The 22005-nt window shown below is 45.7% G+C and overlaps 1 protein-coding gene across 3 annotated transcripts in view; it reads right to left on the reverse strand.

Moving 5' to 3' along the window:
* The window catches only part of LMX1A (LIM homeobox transcription factor 1 alpha), a 74266-nt gene that overhangs the window by 12182 nt on the left and 40079 nt on the right, over window positions 1–22005 (reverse strand). For all 3 annotated transcript variants that reach the window (XM_028732470.2, XM_028732469.2, XM_028732468.2), the window contains one exon: window positions 4121–4353. In XM_028732470.2, the coding sequence (XP_028588303.2) occupies window positions 4121–4353 (233 nt within the window). The remainder of the gene's footprint in view (window positions 1–4120; window positions 4354–22005) is intronic.

Here is a 22005-nt window from a genome sequence, read left to right on the forward strand (position 1 = left end):
CGAGTAGATATGGGAGCAAACATGGCATCTTGGTTTGTGGTGGGGTTTGGTCTCTGTGTTTGTGCCTTTGTTACGTGGTCTGTATGTGGTCCAACTACCAATGGAAAGAGTCTGAGGCTCAAGGGAGACTAGCTGTCTGCAACCAAGTACAGGTCGACTACCCAAGACCTGCAAGAGGGAAGTGTCATTGGAAAGGATTGGCTATAGACCACTGGAAGTATGTTGGAGCAACTTCGGCTTTGAGCTGTAGATGACATCAAGTTGTGCTCCATTGTCTTCTCCTCTAGGTCTCTAGTGTAGCAGAGATCTAGGTTTGTGCAATGAAAGTGGATTAAAGCACATTTTCTTTCTTTAGGGGGAAAGAAAGGTCAGATTGTCCTTAGGAAAGGGACACGGACGGGATAGATATAAGATATATGCTCAAAAATACAGTAAAGGTTCGCTATCTATGCTAGCATTTGATTGACGTTGGAGAGAGACTGAGTTGAGAAATAAGACCAAGGGTACATATTGATATAGGAATGTGTTAGATAAAATGTAAAGAAATATACAATAATAAGAGTACATCCATTTGTAAAAAAGGAATATACAAAGGGATAGACAGGAAGTTCAAAGTGTTGGTGTATATATGATTTTGGAATAGATTTTTGCCCTTGTGTTTTGTTTTGTTTTCCTTTAAGTATATAAACTTTGTATACGTGCTGAAAATTACAGTATAATAAGCCTTGTGATGTAATATGATAATGTTTACTGATGTAACATAAGAACTTTAATAAATAAATAAAACTGCAAGCAAAAAAATAAAAGGAAAGGGACATGGACAAAAAAATGTGCGATAATGATACCACCAGGCAGATAAATCAAAATAAATGCTCGTTGTCACATGATCTCCTCACTAACAAATCAGAAGCAATGCTCACTAATGAGGAGACACCACATAACCTTCACATGAAGATTTGTGCAAGCAAAACAGGGCAAATGCTCCCTGAACAGATCATCTGGAGGAGCCCTTAATGTTTTTCTTTCTATTGTTTTTGCATTTCATTTCCATTTGGCATCCCTCCTTTACTTTTTCAACCACCATCTCTTTCCAATTTAGAATTACAAGACATGCATCTGATGAAATGGACTGTGGTCCTCAAAAGTTTCTGCCATAATCCATTTCTGCCACAAGACTCTTTACTGCTTTTGCCTCATTCTACTCAGCGCTCGGCGTGATATCAGAGTTGGGGCGTTGTGTTCAATTTCAGGAAATATTCCTGGAAGAAACCTGTGAATGGTACCTCTAAGGGGCAATCAGAGACGCATGACAACCTGGCAACTAGCCGTGGAATGGGCCTGAGGCTCAATAGGCCAAGTCTGGCAGTCTCGGTCTTCTGCTCCACTGAGCCCAATCTCCTTCGCGAAGAACATGATGCAACTGCTCTCACTTCTGAGAACTATCTGGGCAGAGCAACTGAGTCTTTTCAATCAAACCTGGCTCTTTCTCATTGCGTATCTAGTTACTTCACTCTGTTTACCACCCATCTGCCAGAAGATGGCAGCATTTTGCTGGTTTTGTTCTACGTGGCAGCTGTATTTTCTAATGTCACCTCTCTGTCAAAACTATCATTGTCAAAGCCATCACGGTGCTGTTTGTGATGTGGGCGAGTGTGTGAGAGAGCCCGGTCCGTCCTACAATCCTAACCTTTCTCTGAAAAAGGTCTCATCCCCACTCTTGGATTTACAGCTGGCAAAAGAAGAAAACTTTTCCTATGTAATTCTTACTCATTCCTGCTTTCTGCCTCTTATCTCTCTCGTTGCGCCAACCAGAGCCAAGACTCTGACATGGAGGGAGAAGAATGCCAGGAGGGCCAGCGGCAGAGACTGCACAAGTGTTAAGCCCCCAGCACCCAAGCAAACAGTCTTTCAAGCCAGAAACTGGTACCTCTGAAGGCAGCACCCACTGAATTCAGATTCTCCCAAGGGACTGCCACCCTCAGAACCACAGGGGGTATGGAAAAGCTCAGGAGGTGCCAAGAACCTGCTGAAATTGTCTGTTCCTTGTGATCTGTCCAGGGTACTGAAGGACCAGTTGCTAACTTTGTTTCAACGTTTCTTGGTTTCTGATTGGATGTGCGGTTCCTGCCCACTGCCCGCCCCTGACCCCGACCAAAGATTTGGAAGGAGATCTTGAGATGGAGGAAGAAATCAAGGAGACGACTAAAGGATAAAGTGTTGCAACAACGAATCTCACACTGAACGGATAGATGCATGCTTGAGTCATGGCAAAGAAACAAAGGAAATCGTAAGAGGCAAGAAGGCTTCCTTCGGAAAATGAGAGTCTTGACCAAATGAGAACAAAAAAGGGTACAAACTCAAGGAAAACATATAACAGCTGAAAATAAGGCAAGCAAATAAGAAAAAAATAGGAGGATATTGATAAAAACACTAAGACCAATATTAAAAAAAAATTAAATACATGAGAAGTAGTAAAGAGGTCAGGAAGACCATTGGGACATTAGATAACAAGGGACTGGCTTTGTTGATTGTGCCGCAATTTGTGGAACATCATCTGGTCACCGTATAAAAGTGAGTGTTCTCTATAGTTGTGCCTGTCCTCTGAGATACCTTCCATCCTTGGACTCAGGAGGCATCAACCTTTGGGTGCTTCTGGCATTTATTAAAAGCTCGTTTGTTTGTTCGTTCAGGCTTCCCCTGATTTGTAGCTCTCATCCTACTGCCTTGAATGGTATGAGATACCTGTATTATTTTTGAAACTGAAATGACTTTGAATAGATTTTTATTTACTTCTTGATAAACCGCTTCAAGATTTATTCGCAATGATAAGGGGGGGGGTAATTGGGCAATTCAAGACAATGCATGAGACTTGATGGAGTTCGAGACCTAGTTTTAACTGAGTTTACAAAACTACCTTTGGGCTGAGGCTGGGCTGCTTCAGTTTGTGGCTGTTGGGCCACAATATTTATCGCTCCTCCTTGCAAAAAAAATTCCCTGTGCGCGGAACACTAACATGTTAGGGAGAAGGCTAAGTCAGAACTCGGACACAGTCCAGAAACAGGTTAACTGCTTGCGAGGGAACATTCTCCACAGAGTTTTTTGATGGATTAAGCAGATATGGAGTTATTTTAATCAGATACAGGTTTGTTTGTTTCCTTGTTTCCTTGCTTGCTTGCTTTAAAGTTAGGTGTGTTTTATTCTATTGCTTTTAAATATTGCTCCCTTGAGCTTCAGCTGAAGCTCAACATCAAAAAAACGAAGATCATGGCCACTGGTCCCATCACCTCCTGACAAATAGAAGGGGAAGAAATGGAGGCAGTGAGAGATTTTACTTTCTTGGGCTCCATGATCACTGCAGATGGTGACAGCAGCCACGAAATTAAAAGACGCCTGCTTTGTGGGAGAAAAACAATGACAAACCTAGACAGCATCTTAAAAAGCAATCACCTTGCCAACAAAGGTCCGTATAGTAAAAGCCATGGTTTTCCCAGTAGTGATGTATGAAAGTGAGAGCTGGACCATAAAGAAGGTAGATCGCTGAAGAATTGATGCTGTTGAATTATGGTGCTGGAAGAGACTCTTGAGAGTCCCATGTACTGCAAGAAGATCAAACCTCTCCATTCTGAAGGAAATCAGCCCTGAGTGCTCACTGGAAGGACAGATCCTGAAGCTGAGGCTCCAATACTTTGGCCACCTCATGGAAAGAGAAGACTCCCTGGAAAAGACCCTCATGTTGGGAAAGATGGAGGGCACAAGGAGAAGGGGACGACAGAGGACGAGATGGTTGGACAGTGTTCTCGAAGCTACCAGGATGAGTTTGACCAAACTGCGGGAGGCAGTGGAAGACAGGAGTGCCTGGCGTGCTCTGGTCCATGGGGTCACGAAGAGTCGGACACAACTAAACGACTAAACAACAACAACATTGCTCCCTTCCCCTGGGGTTAGTGTGAATCAGAAATAAATAACAGATATTTTGCAGCCCAGAGGATTTCGAATTATAAAACTAAGAGCAGATTGGGGAATGTCACCGGGGAACATTTGATACCCTGACCCCCAAATATCACAACAAGAGCCCTTCTGCGGCAGACAGTAACCAGCAGCACCCTTAAGATCCCCTTACCAGAATCAGACGCAGTTGGGCTCACTAGGCTGAGGAGTTCGCGCTCCTTCTCATAGTCGCTCTTGCAAAGCAGCTGGTCCTCCTTCAGGACAAATTCGTCCCCCTTCTGAAGCTGCTTCTCACAGACGCAACAGCAGAAGCAGCCCACGTGGTAGACACTTTTTTGGGCTCGCATGACGAACTCGCTGGGGGCAATTGCTCCAAAGCAGCTGCTGCACTTCACTGCAAAGAGTCTGCCATGCAAAAGGCCCAAAGCAGAGTGTTAGGTTTAGGCCTCAATTGGGGTGGTCAGCTCAGCAGTGGGTTTTGGAACAGACCCCATTATTCCCTTACGCTGCCCCCTAAAAGTTAAGGCTATCTTGTGCTGGAAATGGAAGGCAGAAATTGCTTGTTTTTCTTTCTCTGCGTTGACATTGCCCCAAGCTTGTGCTTTAATCTTGCTTTTGCTGGCAATTTTTTGTGTCAGTGAATTTCAGTTCAGGGCCATAGCTGTCAAGCGTCCCTTATTTGGTGGGACAGTCCCTTATCCAGCGCCATGTCCCGCTGCTGCCCCTTATTGATGATGTCGCTTAAATAAGCTACTGAAAGTAATGTGGCCCATTCTATGTCCAGCTGTCCTTTGTCAACAACAAATTGTTGCTGTTTTTTGTGTTGAATATATGCTATATGGTAATTTATGGACCTAATAGGTATCTAAAGCCACTTGCACGCAACAAAATATGTATTTTATCAAAGTAATTGTTGATCCCTTATCTTGGCTGCTGATCCCTTATTTTCGAGGCTGCTGGTCCCTTATTTTCAAATCTGTAAGTTGACAGCTATGTTCACCTAGGGTGCCCTCTGACTTTCTGAGGAAAATCTCACTCTAGAACACAACTTATATTCTAGCCAAACACCCACCAATCTTCTAATGCCCGGAGGGAATATCAACCTTTGAGCTTCTTGGACCTTGTAATAGCCATGGAAACTGCAAGGTGGCACAGCCCTGAACTAGTCTGAACTAAGAACTGTGTGCTGCTCCAGATTGTGGCGGGGGCAGAAGGGGTGGTGAATGACCCAAAGTTTCTCCACTTTAAACGACCCACTGCTTTCTCATAAAAGGCAAGCAGGCCACAGAGAAGAGCAGGGCTCGTCTTGCAGAGACAGGGTTGCCATTGCAAACTTTTGATTTCGAACATTCTGGCAAGTGGGCTGCACCTGTGACAGGTTGAGGGCTGAGGTAAAATGGAGAAACAGGTGTGAGAGTAATCCCTGTGATCTACTGCTGCCCGATCACCATATAGCTTTGCCCTCCCAGCACAACAAACACACATACAGTGCATGTATCTTGCAGCTCACGAAAGCCAGTGCGGGGATCACAAACCTGCAGACTTCAGTCTCACATGCAGCAATGTGTAAAAGTGTCACAGTGGCTGAGCTCAGAAACCTGAAGGGGTCGTAACATGTCTACCCAGAAGCAAAAGGTTGCAGCAAAGACAGGAGTTCATGACTGACTGTTGGACTTGTACTGATCACATTTCAGAAATTATTATGAAGTATAAATAAAGAGCACAACAAAAGTTCTTAGAATACACTGCTTGCCTTCCAGTTAGATCTTGGATTTATCCAGACCTGGTCACCTAAACACTGGTTGCCGTAAATCTCTGTTGACTTAAAACACTTCCCTGCCACCTGAAATATCGCACATGATCTTGTACGGGATTGCCAGCCTAAGATCAACTGATGAAAGACCTACAACTAGTTTAAGACTCAAGAAACTTGAATTCTTGACATGGTTTAAGGTTGCGATGGTGAGAGAGCAGGGCTCTTGTTTCTTTAACAGCTGTGTGGCTGGCAGAAATTCAACTGGCTGGCCCTTTTTCTAGATTTCGTTTATGGGTTCGCCTATAGACATGCTGTGCCTATCAATCATATTGCTCATGCTCAGCTCCTGGTTGATCCCCTCCAGCCCATGAGTCAACGACCCTTTATGGGGACCTTTTATGGGGTGGGCAGTGGGGGCGGCTTCCTATCCCTGCCTTATGCCTGAAACCAAGAGGGTCCAAATGGGGATTAGAGGGGATCCCACCTGGTTACGGGATGCGGGTGGCGCTGTGGGTTAAACCACAGAGCCTACGACTTGATCAGAAGGTCGCAGTTCGAATCCCCGCAACGGGGTGAGCTCCTGTTGCTCGGTCCCTGCTCCTGCCAACCTAGCAGTTCAAAAGCACATCAAAGTGCAAGTAGATAAATAGGTACTGCTCTGGTGGGAAGGTAAACAGCGTTTCCGTGCGCTGCTCTGGTTCGCCAGAAGCGGCTTAGTCATGCTGTACACCGGCTCCCTCGGCCAATAAAGCGGGATGAGCGCCGCAACCCCAGAGTCGGTCACAACTGGACCTAATGGTCAGGGCCCCCTTTACTTTTTACACCTGATTATGGCCTTCTCCACTATGGTGAGGTGTATATTTTTCTTTTAATATTTCTAATTTTGCATCTATAAACACAGTATAAATAAGCATATACAAATTTTCAAGCAAATTGTGCCCTGTTTTGTGGATCCAATCCACATACAGTGAACATACACAGAAAAAGTAAAAGGCAAAGGACCCCTGGACGGTTAAGTCCAGTCAAAGGCGACTATGGGGTTGCGGCGCTCATCTCGCTTTCAGGCTGATGGAGCCGGCGTTTGTCCACAGACAGCTTTCCAGGTCATGTGGCCAGCAGGACTAAACCGCTTCTGGTGCAATGGGACACTGTGACAGAAACCAGAGCGCATGAAAATGCCATTTACCTTCCCACCACAGTGGTACCTATTTATCTACTTGCACTGGCGTGCTTTTGAACTACTAGGTTGGCAGAGGCTGGGACGGAGCAACGGGCGCTCACTCCGTCAGGGGGGTTCAAACCGCCAACCTTCCAATCGGCAAGCCCAAGAGGCTCAGTGGTTTACACCACAGCACCACCCACATTCCATCTTGCTGGCATCCCTGGTGTCCAGGGAGGAAGTTTACTACCTCATCTGCTGTTTGAATGAACTAGGCCTAGCCCTAGGGTTTTTGCTCCAGAACGCAGAAGCTGCTGTGACAAATCTTCACACTGGGAGCCAGTATGGTGTAGTGGTTAAGAGCAGTAGATTCGTAATCTGGGGAACAGGGTTCGCGTCTCCGCTCCTCCACATCCAGCTGCTGGGTGACTTTGGGCCAACCACACTTGTCTGAAGTCTCTCAGCCCCACTCACCTCACAGAGTGTTTGTTGTGGGGGAGGAAGGGAAAGGAGAATGTTAGCCGCTTTGAGACTCCATCGGGTAGTGATAAAGTGGGATATCAAATCTAAACTCCTCCTCCTCCTCCTCCTCCTCTTCTTCTTCTTCTTTGCACCCGAGATGCCCATTTTAAAGGTCAATTCATGTCTCTTTATCTCAATCATTTGGATCTCTTTTGAGATTTCCTAAACAATCCTATCAGTGGCCATTACGGCAAAACTCTGCAAGAGCTAGGCTTGTTTAGCTAGAGATATGACAGCTTTACTGTAGACCAGGGGTGGCCAACTTCCAAGAGACTGTGATCTACTCACAGAGTTAAAAACTGGCAGTGATCTACCCCCTTTTTGGGGGTTCAGGTCACAGTTGTTAAGCTTTTTTTAGGAAGGAAAACCCTGTTTTGGGGGGTTTGGGTCAAGGTTGTTGAGCTTTTTATACCAGAGACGTCCAGTGATCTACCAGTAGATCATGATCTACCTGTTGGACATGCTTGCTGTAGACTAAAGCTGCTTCCAAGTGCTCAGGTTTTGTGAGAGTAAATGTGAGCTTTGCTAAACCTTAATGACAAAGGTACCTCAGTTCCAAGGTCTCATGGCTCCAATCGTGGTATCTCTGTCTCCAAATACCAAACAGTATCAGGTTCCCAGATGGGTTGTTAAGCTAAGGTTACCAGATGTTTTTTCAGTAAATCCGGGGACACTTCAAATAAATAAATAAATACTACACGTTCGGGACGTTGATGCTGCAGCGATGGCGGTGGCAGAGGGGCCACCGCTGCCTTGACCTCAACCGCCACGTTTCCCCTTTCTCCGAGGCTTAAATCTCCTTTCTCCATGAGCCTGGGCAGCACCTGAGTTGTTGGTTCTTCGGTGGTGGTGGTGGGGAAGCAGTGCGCGGTGGATCAGGCATGGAAGGCGGAGAAGGAGGGCCGAGAGCAGTTGTGGCGGCGAGGCTCGGGCAGCGCAATGCCTCCCTTCCCATCGGAGCAGCCCCAATCCCATTCCTACTTGCGTGCAAGCAGGAGGGAGCAGGGATCCCTCAGCTGGGAAGGGAGGCTTCCTGTTACCTAACTGAGAGTTCCCTGCCCCCTCTTGCTTGCACACAAGCTCAGATAGGCAGTGTGAAGCCTCCCTTCACAGCTTAGTTGCTGGGGTCAGGGAAGGTGGAGGAAGCCCGGAAGCTGCATCTTCGAGCCCCTGCACCACCATCGTATGGGGACTTCCGAGCAGCTCCTGAAGCCAGCCAGAGCCAACTGCTCTGGGCTGCTGAGACTGCCACTGCTGTGTTTCCCAGGGACATTAGATGAAATCCGGGGACATTCTGGGGATGGAATTTGTCCAGGGACTTATTCGCAAATCCGGGGACTATCTCCAGGAAACGGGGACGTCTGGTAACCGTATGTTAAGCTGCACCACAGGGGCTACATTATATGAAAGTCAGGGATCCAACATGGAATGCCATACATAAATCTAATTGCAGGTCATCACAACAAAGACCAGATGAAAGACCAGATACGTAATAATTCTGCAGATGTCCAAAACTATTGTAACGGGAGCATAAAAAGGTAAAGGGACCCCTGACCATTAGGTCCAGTCGTGACCGACTCTGGGGTTGCGGCGCTCATCTCGCTTTATTGGCTGAGGGAGCCGGCGTACAGCTTCCGGGTCATGTGGCCAGCATGACTAAGCCGCTTCTGGCGAACCAAAGCAGTGCACGGAAACACCGTTTACCTTCCCGCCGGAGTGTTACCTATTTATCTACTTGCACTTTGACGTGCTTTTGAACTGCTAGGTTGGCAGGAGCAGGGACCGAGCAACGGGAGCTCACCCCATCGCAGGGATTCGAACCGCCAACCTTCTGATCGGCAAGTCCTAGGCTCTGTGGTTTAACCCACAGCGCCACCCGCGTCCAACGGGAGCATAATTTATTGTAATTATTGTAAGCTCTTTTCTTCCTGATGATTATTAGTGTTGAGCTGAACATAGCATGCACAAACTTTTGTGGAGCCATTTCCAGCAACTTTGGGGAGCGGGGTTAGCAAATGCTTATACTTTTCCATTAGGTGGGGGTCTTACCATGATTGAGGCAGCAGAAGCCCGCCCCCCCAGTAAAAATGCTGTCCTGCTCCTTCAAACTGTGACAGAGCAGCACAGCAGACTGCCTTTAGTTTTGATGGCAATGTCCGAGGCGGGAGAAGAGGAGACATTAGACAGTAATGTTTTCATTGTGGAAAAGCAAATCAAAAATCACGGCAGCCTTGTCAATAAAGCCACCCGCCTCCGAAAAGTATTCAAATTCACCAAACTCTCCAAAATCATTCCAGTCTCAGGGTGCATTTTCAGCTTACCCACCAAAACAGCCTAGGCCAAATACTCCAGCCTTACCCCAAGGTATGTACAGTGGCACCTTGGTTTATGAACTTAATCCGTTCCGGAAGTCTGTTCTTAAACCAAAGCGTTCTTAAACCAAGGCGTGCTTTCCCCATAGCAGCGGGGGACTCCATTTACAAATGGAACACACTCAACAGAAAGTGAAACATGTTCTTATTCCAAGGCAAGGTTCACAAGCCAAAACACCTACTTCCAAGTTGTTCATAAACAAAGCTGTTCTCAAACCAAGGTACCACTGTATCTGCTTTTTCGTATTTAAAGTGCCCCCCAGACCTTCATTTCGTCTATTATTTATTGTTCCCAATAATAAAAAAATCGAAATATATTACTGATTGAAAAAACGACAAGAAGCCGGGCTGATTAAGAAAGGGGGCTTCTTGTCCCTGCAAAATGGACCACCAGTGGTTGTTGCTGGAAGAAAAGAACAATGAAAATGCAGACAGACAGCCGCAAGGCGCTGCACCACATCATATCTCAAATTCAGCCCAGGGAGGAAGAAAAGATAATCTTCCAGTCCTGGCCAGGGATAGCAGCAGGAGGAGGTAGGATCCTGTGGTAGACGCAGCACTGAGCTGCCTGGTAACAGGAGACATGAGAACGAGCTTGACCCACTGACGGATGGGAGATTCCTTCGCTGACTTTCTGAAGCACCACTTAACTCTGACAAGCCTGTGGTTTTTGTAAGATGAGCTAACACCACACTGGATATTGTGCTATGCCAGATATTTGGCTCTTATTCTGCCGAGAAGATGCGGAAAACAAAACCTACCATATGGGGAAGCTAATTGCAAACACTTGCTGCTCTTACTGAGGGTCCTATTTTTCAAAGGTCTGCTGAGATCCGGCAACAGCAGCAGTGAGAGCATCCAGCAAACATGCGTGCTCATGCAGCCGGGGCCCTGCCACACTGGAGACAAAAGATCAGCACTCCGAATGGTTCGCAAGGACAAAATGTATCTCCTCTCCCTCCCTGACCCTCTCAAACCCCAGATGGACAAGTGCTGCTACAGAATCTCCACTAATGGTGACTTCACAAATTACATGAGAAGTCAACTAGCCTATTCCTCTCCGCCCCCCAGGCCTCGTTTTCATTTCATTATTTCATTACTTGATAGGATAGAGGCCACAAGCTATCACCAAATCTAACACCTGATATAAAACTATCCAGAGCAACTGAAGGAGTTACAATCAGGTGCGGCTGATGATACATTTGCCTTCTTTAACTGACTTTCCTTGGCACGGAGCGTTAATTGTGGAGCTATCACAGATGGAAGGGGGTGTGTGGAAATAGATGGGATTTGCTGGGCTGCCCCTCCCAATGAACAACATTTTTCTGACATGACAGAACAGAAAGGAACGTGATTGACAGGGGCTTCTAGACTGTTGTTTGTTACCATGATAGTTGCATGTGACGCATTTGAAGAATGACCTTCAAATCCCTCCAGAAGAGGCCGTGGAGAGTCAGGGATTTCATGATAAATACTGGACGGACACAATTCAAGAACTCCCTCCATCTCCTTATCCCACAGCTTTAGCTGCCATTAATGTGCATAATTAGGGACGCGGGTGGCGCTGTGGGTAAAACCTCAGTGCCTAGGACTTGCCGATCGCATGGTCGGCGGTTCGAATCCCCGCGGCGGGGTGCGCTCCCGTTGCTTGGTCCCAGCGCCTGCCAACCTAGCAGTTCGAAAGCACCTCCGGGTGCAAGTAGATAAATAGGGACCGCTTACCAGCAGGAAGGTAAACGGCGTTTCTGTGTGGCTCGCCAGATGCAGCTTCGTCACGCTGGCCACGTGACCCGGAAGTGTCTGCGGACAGCGCTGGCTCCCGGCCTATAGAGTGAGATGAGCGCACAACCCTAGAGTCTGGCAAGACTGGCCCGTGCGGGCAGGGGTACCTTTACCTTTTAATGTGCATAATGCGTTTTCCCTGTTTAAAAGGAAATGGAAATGGGGGGGGGAGAGGAGAAACAAACTGCTCCCCCCAAATCAGGATGCTTGGAGGGTGGTCCCCCTGCCCCACCCCCACCAGTGCAGTGCTTAGAAAAACATAGAAGCCCAGGCTGAGAAAGAGGCAGTTGGTGGGTGATCCTATCCTGTGGGCTCTGGACAGCTTATAGCAATTGCATCAGAATCCATTGCTGTCTCCAAAGGACTCACCGTTTATTAAGTTTGAAGGCTTAAGGAAACAAAGATGGGCAAAGAGAAAACAATAAATTCCATCCACACCCTATTCCTTCCTTGCTGTGCTTATTCTCTTAAGTTTCTTTCAAAACACAAAGTTTCTTCTACAGTAGTTTCACTTCCCCATCTAATTTTTTTTTAAACCACAAATGCACAATTAAAAGGAAATGAAATAATACATTAAAACGACGATAAAACTTTGGTTTGTTTATGCTTCTTTTACCATGTTGGAACGATCAACGATGTGGACATACCGTAAACAATGCTATCAAGCTTTCTTTCTGATATTTGGTAAGTCTTGAGGTGAATCTGAGTTTGAGATAATAACAGCTTGCGTTGGTAATACCCTGGTTGGTTTTCTGGGTTGTGGATTGGAGGTACAGTGGTACCTCGGGTTAAGAACTTAATTCGTTCCGGAGGTCTGTTCTTAACCTGAAACTGTTCTTAACCTGAAGCACCACTTTAGCTAATGGGGCCTCTTGCTGCTGCCACGCCGCTGCTGTGCGATTTCTGTTCTCATCCTGAAGCAAAGTTCTTAACCCGAGGTACTATTTCTGGGTTAGCAGAATCTGTAACCTGAAGCGTCTGGAGGATTGATTGCAGAGGGTGATATGAGGCAACTTCGGTTTTGCCCCTTGATATTGACATTATGGGATCCCTCAAGTATCCATTGTGTTCAACTTTCAAATGAAGGCAGAGGATATGGAGACTGCTGTTGGAGATACACTGATAGCACCCATCTCTATCTGTCTCCCCAAGCTGAGCCAAGTGTGGCACAGGGGACATGTTTGGAAGCAATAATGCCCCAGATGAGAGTAAAATAATACAGTGGTACCTCGCAAGACGAATGCCTCGCAAGATGGAAAACTCGCAAGACGAAAGGGTTTTTGGTTTTTTGAGCTGCTTCGCAAGACGAATTTCCCTATGGGCTTGCTTCGCAAGACGAAAACGTCTTGCAAGTTTGTTTCCTTTTTCTTAAAACCGTTAATACAGTTGCGACTTGACTTCGAGGAGCAACTCATAGAACGCGGTGTGGTAGCCTTTTTTGAGGTTTTTGAAGACTTTGGTGATTTTTGAAGCTTTTCCAAAACTTTTTCGACACCGTGCTTTGCAAGACGAAAAAATCGCAAGACAAAAAAACTCGCGGAATGAATTAATTTCGTCTTGCGAGGCACCACTGTACTGAAACTCAATCTTGACAAGGCGGAGGTTCTGTTGGTTGGTGGCTTGTCTGGCCAGAGATGTGATATGCAACCAGCTCTGGAAGGGCCTTTCCTTAAATAATAAGGAGTGCAATCTGGGAGTGCTGCTAGGTTAGAAAACCACTCATGTTCCACAAATTTGTCAAATCCTCTTTGAAACATTCTAAGTCAGGATCACCACAATGTCTTTTTGGCAATTAATTCTGAAAGTTAATTATGCACAGTGTGAAGAAGCATATTATCTCGTCCATCCAGGATTTACTGCGAATCAACTTCATTGGTGACTGTGAGTTGCAGTACAGTGGTACCTCGTGTTAAGAACTTAATTCGTTCTGGGGGTCCGTTCTTAACCTGAAACTGTTCTTAACCTGAGGTACCACTTTAGCTAATGGGGCCTCCCGCTGCCGCCGTGTGATTTCTGTTCTCATCCTGAAGCAAAGTTCTTAACCCGAGGTACTATTTCTGGGTTAGTGGAGTCTGTAACCTGAAGCGTCTGTAACCTGAAGCGTCTGTAACCCGAGGTACCACTGTATTAAGAAAGGGAGGGAGAGAACATCCCTCTGCCCCTTTTTTGCACTTCATGCCTAATGCTGTGACCTTATGAATACTATTTATTATTTTATGTTTATGTACCCCGCCTTTCCACCAAATGGTGCTCAAGGCAGCTAACAAACACGATAAAACCAAAGGAGGCAAAACACCACTAAAATCCAATTTAAAAATCAATTGCAACATCTTTTTCAAGTCAGCCTATGGGCCAAAGCCCTGTCTAAATAAAAACATGTTTATTCTGCCAACAGAAGGTCACCAAAGATGTGGCCAGCCTTCCTTGCAAAGCTGATAACAACACAAACAGCATAACAGGCTGTATGCAACTATATAAATTCTTTTCAAATGCAATTCAACATATCATATCAAAATATATGGTTCTACAGACCAACGTATCATATAAACGAAACATATTATGAGAAATTAAACTCCAACAGATAGATCAGGAAATACAATCTATTCAGTTCTTATGTTGGCAATATCCATGGTGTGGAATTCTTATATCAATCTTGTAGCATTCCTTTGAAAGCTGGCAGGGGAGACAATGCTCCTCTTTAGGCGCATATGAGGATCACACCAGGGTTGGAGAGGGGGAGGGGCAGATCACCTTATCAAGCCCCCCCCCCCCCGCTTACATTCACTAGACCAGGCTTCCTCAACTTCGGCCCTCCAGATGTTTTTAGCCTACAACTCCCATGTTCCCTTGCTAGCAGGACCAGTGGTCAGTGATGATGGGAACTGTAGTCTCAAAACATGCAGAGGCCTGAGGTTGAGGAAGCCTGCATTAGATTGTGTGTACAGACCCTGCAAGGATGCTAACTGTATGTGTTTAGGCTCTGTATGCATGGTTGAGAACTCACTGAATACTTTTTGCTTTTACAGAGGTCTTGGCCGTGAGTACAGTGGACGCTCGGGTTGCGAACGTGATCCGTGCGGGATGCACGTTCGCAACCCGCAGCGTTCTCAACCTGCAGTGGCACATTTGCGCACGCGCGGGTTGCAATTTGGTCTTCTGTGCATGCGCAAAGCGCGATTTGACACTTATACACATGCGCAACCACCAAAACCCAGAAGTAACCCGTTCTGGGTTTCGGCGGGTGTGTAACCCGAAAAAACACAACCTGAAGCGGCTGTAACCCGAGGTATGACTGTACAGAGTTTATATATGTCCCACTTGTATGTGCTGTGGATTTGTGCAGACAGTACGTCAGAGGGGGCGATGCTGCCATCACAATTCTGCTCCCTCTCGCTTGCTTGCATGTGTTCACACCAGTGCTATTTTTCTATAATAATAAAAGAGGTGGTGGAACTCACCATGAACGCCTCCCTCGTTCTCTTATAATGGCAATGGTGTCCACCTGAGAGGTGCCGGAACTGAGTTCTGGCTGGGGGGAAAAGCCCTGGTTCACAACTACACATTTGAAAAAGCCATTCTACTTTAAGAAGGGTGGACCCAAGCTAGACAGAGAGGCTCTGCCATTGCTGCTGAGGTCTCCCTGTTTCGTTTTCTTTTTTTTTTTTTACAGAACGAAAGTACAGCGAAATTAAAAGGTCCCTCTTTAACCTCTCCAACCAGGGTCATGAGGCAAATAGTCTCAGTCTTGAACCATCAACGGAACATTTCGAGATTTAGATATCTGAGGCTTACCAGAGTCATTCCTTTAAACCTTTGTAGTGTGCTCTTTCTGTAAATAAAATATCGCCATTGCCAAGTAAACAGATTGAAGAGGGACAATTTCTGAGGTTGTTAGCACAACCCTTATCTCCCTTTGCCTCTCCTACCTCCCCCCCCCCCCCCGTGGTGGACAAACGTCCATTTTACTGCCTGGCAACGGGTTAGGGGCTAAGCCTGCAAAAATATGAGTGTTTTTTGGCTGGAGTACCGGAGGGCCTGCAGCCCTACCGAGAGAGAAAAATTAAACACCCCATGCCATGGCTCCAGAAAGGGGAAGAATTAGGTTTCATACCGTGAAGGCTGGACCATGGCATTCTTTAGCTAATGCTTAACAAACCCTTCAACAAAAGGAGCCAACTTAGCTGCATGTTTGTAAAATGTATTCTCAGCAGAATCAGGTTTATTGGAGAGTTTTGTGGTCCCCCCGCCCCTTTCTCTGCATCCCTTCCCTGACTAAATTCATGCCCATTCATGCCAACAGCGCAACATTTAAGGCTCTGAGAGGTTTAGCTACCAGGGCAAAAATTAGGTATATCGGAAAAACTCCATTAATTTCAGCTAATGCCCTAGCACATGGATGCACTGCAAAGAAGACAAGAAATAACGCCCGTGTAAAATCCACTATCTGTTTCCCTACTTGTGGCTTGAAATAATGCATGAAGAAAATATTAGAAAACAAATAGCACTATTGCAGCTACTAGGCCATGTTACACTGGGAAGAACTCCTGCTCTAACCACACTGGAAAATAAACAGATTATATGCGTGAGGTGTTTGTGGGAGGGCAGGTATCGAAGCCTCCCATCCCCAAATCAAAGACATAAAATGCACACCAGTTGAAGACAGACAATAGATTTTAAGGGAGAGGACAATGTTACAATATAGCCGCCATTGCCTGGGTTATACCTACTCATTTGGGTGGGGTATTTATGTGTGTATGCCCATGTCCTATGAGCCTCTCTAGTAAAACAAGTCATACAGGTTTGTACAATAATAGGGAAACCTAAATAACCTATTGAAACCATAGTAAGGCAAAATAAACATTCAGGACAATTATGGTTCTTCATTTGCACGCACTGCGCTAACGCTGTTCTCGTTTAGTTCAGACTGAAGTCCTGGCCTGCCCCTAAATACAGTGGTACCTCAGGTTAAGAACTTAATTTGTTCTGGAGGTCCATTCTTAACCTGAAACTGTTCTTAACCTGAGGTACCACGTTAGCTAACGGGGCCTCCCGCTGCCACCGCGCCGACGGAGCACGATTTCTGTTCTCATCTTGAAGCAAAGTTCTTAACCCGAGGAACTACTTCTGGGTTAGCGGAGTCTGTAACCTGAAGCATCTGTAACCTGAAGTGTCTGTAACCCGAGGTACCACTGTAGTATCCAAACTTCCCCCAACCCCCACCATCCCTGCTCCAGTAAGCAGGAGGTAAGTTTCATGCCCCCTTAATTTAATGGGGGGGGTCAATCTGTCGCCAAGAAAACAAAGATAACTGGAAAATATAACATCACTAGTCAAATTTATTATCAGAAAACAGGGAAGAAGCTAGCGGTCAGAATTAATTACTCCCAGGCAATTTGCAGCATAGCACAGCATAAACATGCCCCTCCAGGGTGGGGTGGGGGTCCAACAGACCTTGCTAATTATTAAGTCCTAGTTTAAACGTATGCCCAGAAGCTTTTGAATGCTCTTCTCAGAGCTTCTCCTTCTGCTGAGATTTATGATTAGGCAGAAGATATAATCACAGTGGCCCATTTAGGAGACTGAGTGTCCCTTCATTGGGATCATAGAATCACAGAACGGCAGACTTTGAGGAGACCCTAAGAGTCCTTTGGCCCAACCCCCTGCGATGCAGGAATCTCAACTAAAGCATCCATGACAGATGGTCACCCAACCTCTGCTTTAAAAACCTCCAAGGGAGGAGAATCCCATAACCTCCAAAGCGGGGGGGGGGGGGGGGAGTTGCTTGGGGGGGGGGCGAAGAAGGCACACAAGAGTTACACACAGAACTGTGTTGAGAACAGCCTTGAGATTAAAGCCTTTAACAGATTAACTGGAATAAATAACCTTTGTGAGGAATTTGTGTGAAAGTGTTTTGATAGCTAATTTTTTTATAAATATATACAGTCATACCTCGGGTTGAATGTGCTTCAGGTTGAGCGCTTTCGGGTTGCACTCCGCAGCAACCTGGAAGTAGCAGAGCGCATTACTTCCGGGTTTTGCTGCTCACGCATGCGCAGACGCTCAAAATGATGTCACGCGCATACGCGGAAGCGGCAAAACGCGACCCGCGCACTCGCAGACGCGCCGTCATGTTTAACGTTCAGCTCAGGATGCGAACCGGGCTCCGGAATGGATCCTGTTCGCATCCCGAGGTACCACTGTATATATATATATGAGACTGAGCAAAACCTCATCAAAATAACTTTGTGTAGTACATGATTTGAGTCAGTAGACCTGGATCCCAGTGGAAAATTGGGTGATTTGCAGTAGTTCAGCCAGGATTTCTGACAATAGCACCAGCAAAATAGCTACCTTCCAACTAAATTATACTGCTAAAATGAAGAAAGCTTGGGATAACCATGAGTAGATTCACATACGGAAGGGCTGGCAGTTCAGTTCTGGTACACAAAGTAAATTGCTGGGCTCAGAATTCTTGAGTGTTTTTATTTCATTCATTTGGGATGTTAATCCTGAACATAGTGCAAAACCACACCAGTACCACCTTCCATTACCACTATTACTACTATTCCAGTACCACTAGAAGAGAGCCAGCTTTTTAAATTTCTATTTCTGTATCAAAATATGCACATTTGATAAGGGAGGAACATTCATTTACCAGCTGAACAAGACAAATTTAATAAAAACATTAACAGCTGGATGGCACGCAGAAATATAAGCGGTAGTGCGAAGTTGGGGAAAGGGTATGCTGCCATGGGGGTTTACACATGCCAAAATTTCTTCTTTTACTTAGTTATTAAATGAACAGGAGCTCAGCCTTCCTTATGATCTAAAGCAGGGGTCAGCAAACTTTTTCAGCAGGGCGCCGGTCCACTGTCCCTCAGACCATGTGGTGAGCCAGACTATATTTTGAAAGAAAGAAAAAATGAAAAAAATTCCTATGCCCCACAAATAACCCAGAGATGCATTTTAAATAAAAGAACACTGGGGAAGTAACCGGGGGGGGGGGGTTGCCACCATTCGCGCATGCGCAGAAGCAGGCAATCGCCACCTGCGCCTGCGCACAACGACATCTCTCCCAGCAACCCATTTCGACGTCTGGAGGAGCCTCCGGAATGGATTGTGGTTGTGAGTAGAGGTTCCACTGTACAGTGGTACCTCGGGTTAAGTACTTAATTCGTTCCGGAGATCCGTTCTTAACCTAAAACTGTTCTTAACCTGAGGTACCACTTTAGCTAATGGGGCCTCCTGCTGCCACTGCGCTGCTGGAGCACAATTTCTGTTCTCATCCTGAAGCAAAGTTCTTAACCCAAGGCACTATTTCTGGGTTAGCGGAGTCTGTAACCTGAAGCGTATGTAACCTGAAGCGTATGTACTGTACTGAAATTCTGATACAGAAGTCTTGCACGGGACCTTTGCATTATAATTTTTTTAAGTCCAGATGGTTGTACTGCGATTCCTATCTCCGAGGTAAAGGTAAAGGGACCCCTGACTATTAGGTCCAGTGCTGGCCAACTCTGGGGTTGCGGCACTCATCTCGCTTTATTGGCTGAGGGAGCCAGCATACAGCTTCCGGGTCATGTGGCCAGCATGACTAAGCCGCTTCTGGCGAACCAGAGCAGCGCACGGAAACACTGTTTACCTTCCCGTCGGAGCAATACCTATTTATCTACTTGCACTTCATGCTTTCGAACTGCTAGATTAACCCTCCACAAATGCGGACATCTTGAAAGAATAGCTTCACTGGGTTCAAACATACCTCCGGCATGCAGTCAGCGGAAATTGGCACACTCACGTTGTTTGGGCTGCCACAAAGCACCGAGGTTGTGTTGTGAGGAGCAAAGGGAATCAAGGGTGTGGAAATAGGGACTACCCACTAGATTCACCACCACACACGGCAAAAAGAAAAATGTTCTAATGATCTGCCACACCAGTGGTGACTGCAGATGTATAACTGACTGTTTTTTCTTAGCAGCTTTGCTGTGGTAAGAGGAAATCTTAATTAACTGTTGTTGTTCTTTTAATTATTGAAGATTTTCATGAATTACAAAAGAGCGCACAGTGTCTCTTTCTGTTGTTGTTCAGATTATAAAGTCTTTTGGTTACGTTCGACATAAGACAATGCGGAAAAAAATTCCTTCCAGTAGCACCTTAAAGACCAACTAAGTTAGTTCTTGGTATGAGCTTTTGTGTGCACGCACACTTCTTCAGATACACACGAAAGCTCATACCAAGAACTAACTTAGTTGGTCTTTAAGGTGCTACTGGAAGGAATTTTTTTTGTTTTGACTATGGCAGACCAACACGGCTACCTATCTGTAATAAGACAATGCGGTTGAATTACTGTATTTTTCACACCAGACCACAAGACGCACCTAGTTTTTGGAGGAGGAAAACGAGGAAAAAAATATTCTGAATCTCAGAAGCCAGAACAGCAAGAGGGATTGCTGTGCAGTGAAAGCAGCAATCCCTCTTGCTGTTCCGGCTTCTGGGATAGCTGCGCAGCCTGCATTCGCTCCATAAGACGCACACACATTTCCCCTTACTTTTTAGGAGGGAAAAAGGGAGTCTTGTAGAGCAAAAAATACGGTAAATGTTTTTAAAAAGCGGCCTGACATTTTGGTGACAATGATGTCATGTAGGCAGCCCGTGAGCAGCACTGATTCCGCAAGAAAACCCCATCTGGAAGCCCCCACAGAGGTGGCAGATGGCTGTATCATTTTTTGATTAAGTAACGCAAACTGTATTATTTGCTGGGTATATTGTTCGAGGGATTAGGCGGAGATAACTTGAGCGAGTGGCTAGCAGGAAGCAGATATATTGGAGCAGATCAGTCCTCCAACTGGGGTCTAAGCGATTCTTTGTCTCCTCAGCTGCAGTCAAGGACTCTCATTTCCCTTCCTTATGACCGGAAGCCAGTTGGGGAGAGCTGGAAAAGGACATAGCACTTTACAGATGCTCAGTCTGTGTACAGGTGTGCCAGTAAAGAAGCTGTCAGGTGCATCCAAGGTGCAGGTTCCTTGTCAATCCTAGTCTCCCATCACTGATAATTCTAAGTAGCTCAAAGGCAATATCCTTTTAGGACGAGGCATGGTTTGTTATATTTCCGTAGGAATTAGCTGCCGTAAAATCAGTGGGCAATATAACATTGAATCAGAGTAAACTATATTCAATGAACAAAGCGGCTGACAAACAGAGTTGCGGGGGGGGGGGGGCTGAGATTGTAAAATGGAGTTATCCGTTTCCAGTTAGACTCTGACTTCATGATCTAATCTTTCATCTTTCCATTTATCAGCTCATTCCCCTGTGGCAGGTGGGAAATTATTTTTGTTGATCCTCCTCCTCCTTTTTTTTTAAAGCTCTATAGCCGAAACGTGCAATCCACTGGTTTTCAAAATTTAATTTATAAAATGAAAAACAGCTGTTGTGGTATCAGTTACAAGCCAGATGAGAATCTCCCAAACCCCAACTGGACAGTGGATCTAAGTGTCTCAAAAGAGGCATTCCTCATTCAGACAACCCTTTGCTCCCTCATCTACATGCATGCCCTTTCTCTATCCTGCTCAGGATTTGCTGAAGAAATGTATCTTGAACAAGCAGGAAATGCTCAGCCAAAAAGAAACGGGCTTTGTATTTTTACTCAAGAGTAAGCCCCACTGAACTGAGTGAGCCCGCTTAGTTACGGAGCGAAAAGATTTCCACAGAATATTACCATTGTTGTCTACCTATGCTATTTGGCTGTATTCTTTGGTACAGACAGATTTTCGTTCAAACACAGTCAGATAGTCTTGCAGTAAGCTTGCCTTCACATGTGTAACTGTACTTCGTGGGGTGAATGGTGCAAGAGTTGCTAGTGGTACATACTGCACAAAACTCAAAGGTGACCAAATAACGTAATGGTGTCACATATCATTCGCAGAGCAGTTGTTGGTTATGACTCAGATGTGCTGGCGTCGCCTCGTGCCCATAACGAAGACTAGAGATGCAAGAAGTGTCATCAAAAGAGGTTATATTTCTTAAATTATAACAGCTTAGGATCTGTTTTTTTAAAAAACGTTTAAAAAAAAAAAAAGTTAGCCAAATTAGTCAAATCAAAATAGTCCAGGAAGCAGAGTTACCTAGGAAAGTGTGTTCTGTGTCAGAGGGCAAGGGGAGACACCAATAATATGATTTCTTTTTCCCTGTTTTCTTTATAAACACTTTGTCCTGCTTTAATCCACATGTCACAGAACTGAACAGGGCATAGTGTACTATACAGCATGGGTAGGCAAACTAAGACCCGGGGGCCAGATCTGTTAAGTTGTGGGCGAACATAGCAGACGACACAGCGATTTCTCCAGAGCAGCTCTTTATTTGTAAGCTGGACAGAACTGAACAGCAAACAGCTCAGCCGGCCTGCTTTTATAGGCAGCCGGCTGTCAACAATGTAGCAACAACAACCCAGGGTTTCCCGCCTAAAATAACTGATG

Source organism: Podarcis muralis, chromosome 5 (genome assembly GCF_964188315.1).
Source record: "Podarcis muralis chromosome 5, rPodMur119.hap1.1, whole genome shotgun sequence".
Classification (NCBI taxonomy): domain Eukaryota; kingdom Metazoa; phylum Chordata; class Lepidosauria; order Squamata; family Lacertidae; genus Podarcis; species Podarcis muralis.